This window comes from Bactrocera oleae, chromosome 5 (genome assembly GCF_042242935.1).
Source record: "Bactrocera oleae isolate idBacOlea1 chromosome 5, idBacOlea1, whole genome shotgun sequence".
In the NCBI taxonomy this organism is placed as follows: domain Eukaryota; kingdom Metazoa; phylum Arthropoda; class Insecta; order Diptera; family Tephritidae; genus Bactrocera; species Bactrocera oleae.
This window is the reverse complement of record NC_091539.1, coordinates 55540001-55543494: the sequence shown is the minus strand read 5'-3', so window position 1 is coordinate 55543494 and position 3494 is coordinate 55540001. Positions and strand designations below refer to the sequence as shown.

At 26.5% G+C, this 3494-nt stretch overlaps 1 protein-coding gene across 2 annotated transcripts in view; it reads right to left on the bottom strand.

Annotated features, from left to right (window-relative positions):
- Positions 1-269: 269 nt before the first annotated feature.
- Positions 270-3494, bottom strand: part of Vav (Vav guanine nucleotide exchange factor) — a 63401-nt gene continuing 60176 nt past the window's right edge. For both annotated transcript variants that reach the window (XM_014232028.3, XM_014232027.3), the window contains one exon: positions 270-2012. In XM_014232028.3, coding sequence (XP_014087503.2) covers positions 1953-2012 — 60 coding nt within the window. In that variant the 3' untranslated portion in view covers positions 270-1952. The remainder of the gene's footprint in view (positions 2013-3494) is intronic.

Here is a 3494-nt window from a genome sequence, read left to right as displayed (position 1 = left end):
TGCGGGTTTACAGAGTACAAAAGTTATTATGATAATTTAAATGTTAATTTAATTATCATAGCTGATAACTGTAGAATTTGCCAAGTTAAAAAGTCTGATAAGATCAACAAAAAGCAATTTCATGACGGGAAGAGACTAATATATATACAATAGGGCTAGCAGAATTTAAAACACAATGTAATTTTATATCAAAATTAATTTGCATGCAAACAAATTGTAGAAAATTTACAAGAAAAAAATTTTAAAAAAATATTGACTAGAAATAGATATGCGTAAGAAAATTAAATTTATTTAAAAAGATGTATGTATGTGCTACTAACTTTCATACAAAAAAATAAGCGTTAAGTGGCAATGCTGAATACATGTATGTATGTGTATTATGCATTTCATATTACGTTTCCAGTATTTTATTATACAATTTTAAAATGACTAATTTATATTTGATACTTCGTATTTATATATGTATGTATATATGTAGATATTCGTTTCAGGTTCGCTTAATAATTTTCCCTGCATTCTAAATTTTGAGAGTTGCACTCTTAGGTCCGGCTCGGTTTACTAATAATACACTACGGGATTCACACATACATATGTGTAGATGTGCTCGCGTTCGAACATCGTTAAACTACGTTACTCAAAAAATGTCACACCCGCTTCACCATTTACTGTTAACCCGCTTTCAAATAAATTATCAGCGTCATTTTTCAATAAAAGTAGTTTTTTTATCAAATTTGTTGTTATGTCTGCTTGCATGTATATGCTGTATGCCCTATAGATGTATGTATGTATATATAAAATTACTTGGCGGTTTAATGTGTATACCAATATGTATGTATTTATGTGCGATACCAATCAATATTTTTTGTTGTATGCTGCTATTTCATATATTTGTATATGGCTGTATATATTTAGATTTGTAAATATGTAGATCTTCAAAGTTTTAGTTTAGTGTGCACATTTAATTACAAATTTGTAATATTCATGTTAATATATTGTGCACAGTTGTTTTTGCAGTATTGAGATACCGAATTCAAAATTATGCTGGAAATGCATTATACAGTTATACATAAATATTTATATTTGAGTTTTCACTACTACTGTTTGCGGCTGCGCGCGCACAATCATTTTTTATTATTTTTATGTTTTATTTATCACTATTTAGTATATCGTTGCTTATACACTTGTAAACTCTAAGTAATATAACATTTTAAAGCTTATTTTCCTCATGCGCATGCCTTACATACATACATATTTGTAAGAATTACTAGCTCCTCTTTATTTAGTCAATAATTTTTTTATTTTATTTCATTTTATTATCATAAATTTTGTATTATATTTATGTTTTGTATAAAACTATATAAAAATTTGATAAAAACCTAAGTAAGATAAGCTATTCAGTTAAACATATAGTCACGCACATTAAACTTTAAAATATTCAGTTAAAATATACTTACTACCTAAAAACTACACAATTATGCAATTTAGTATAAAAAACGATATAACAAGATTGTTTTAAAATATACATACATTTATATGTGTGTGTATAAGTAACTACATAAATACACGATTACGTAAATATAAAATACGTAATTAAAATTGTATATAAAAAGCTATTGGCACAATCAATAACATTATTACATATTATTATTTGTTATCGTTTTTATGTGTTGTTGTATGCACACTGGCACTTCTACAAGCATTTATGTATACGTAGCGTGCAGCTAGTTGCCGCAACAAACCGTTAACAACCAACAATTATTGTTCTCTTCCCGTTTTTCTAAAGTGTTTTTTGTTTTTTAAACAGCGCGAGGTTTGAGCGACTACTGCTCACCTCTGGGCGCTATCACTCTGCTAGTGGTGGGTACGCAGTTGTCACCCGCCAAACTTGTGTTATCCGATGCAATTGCATGTTGGTCCCTTGGTTGCGCAACATAAATTACATAATTGTAATATCAAAGTTCATCGCTCATCGGTGGATGCTCCTGCACGTACTCCTTGGGAAAATAGCCGACCTAAAATAACAAAACAAAAAAATTTTTAAATCTAAAAAAATTGCATTTAAATATTGAGTGGTGACTATCGAAGTATTTAAGAAATATACAAAAATATATTTAAAAACCACAATTAAATAAAAAAAATAAATAAAAACAATTTAAATTAAAATAAATTTAAATACAAAAATAACAAGATATAAAAAAAAAGTTATAAAAAAATAATAATACTTAATAAAATAAAATAAAAAATTTTTAGAATTAAAAAAGTTACATTTAAAAAAATTAAAATCACAAAAAAAAGCATTAACTAAATTTAAAATTTGACATTTAAATTCTATTTACAAAGAGGTAAATAAAAAAAGAAACAATTAAAATTAAAAAAAAAAAATAATAATAATAAATAAAACAAAATAAAAAGAATAAAAAAAATTACATTTAAAGAAATTAAAATCACAAAAAATAAGCATTAATTAAATTTGAAATTTGACATTTAAATTCTGTTTACAAAGAGGTAAATAAAAAAAGAAACAATTAAAATTAAAAAAAAACTACTAATAATGAATAAAATAAATTTTAAAAAAATTTTGAATTAAAAAAAATTACATTTAAAGAAATTAAAATCATAAATAATAAGCATTAAAGTTAAATAAAAAAATTAATTAAATTGAAACTTGACATTTAAACTCAATTTAAAAAAAGTTAAATTACAGCTTCCAATGAAAACTGAAAAGTTGAGTTCTTCGATTGCCATCACTCAGTTAATTTTATTATACGGTAAAACAAATCCTACTTGTACCTTCTTCATTAAATGTTTCTTACTTCAATATAAAAATGTATTTTCATACAACTACTACTAAAATTAAAAACTGAAAACCGACTTGATGCTTGAAAAATTCATTCACAATACCGTCAGATCTACGTAACCGGAATTTTTATTCGGCCATGGGCTGCCAACTCGGCAACAAACCTCAAAATTATTCCGGAAATGATTTCTACTACAACAACATGTTTCAAAAATCTTAATTTCATATGAACATTATGCGGCATGAATCCTTTACAGCTTTCTGGACTTGAATTTTGCGTAAATTTCTTGTGTGTGGCTTGTAGTTGCTCCGAAAATGGAGATTTCTACTACTCGAAGTTGACTCCAATTGGCTAAATATAGAGCTTTTCTGTTATAATTACGAAATAGCCTTTTCGAAATAATTACCTTATTTAGACTGGTATTTACTTTTTAATTGATTGAATCTCGGCTTTAACGCAAGTCCAAGGACATTTGGTTTTAAAAAAATTTAACAGCGCACTCCTAGTCAAAAGGCGCTCCTAATAGTCGCTTATTTGTTCATATGCCCTCGAGTTTGGGCAACAGCAACGACAAATTGTTCAATCCAAGCCTCAATATTATAGAACTGTTTTTGGCGGCCATTTACTATAATTTTCTGGAACATAAGAATTCTTTCTTACGTTTTTATACAAATCTCTACAAAAATTTGTAAATTT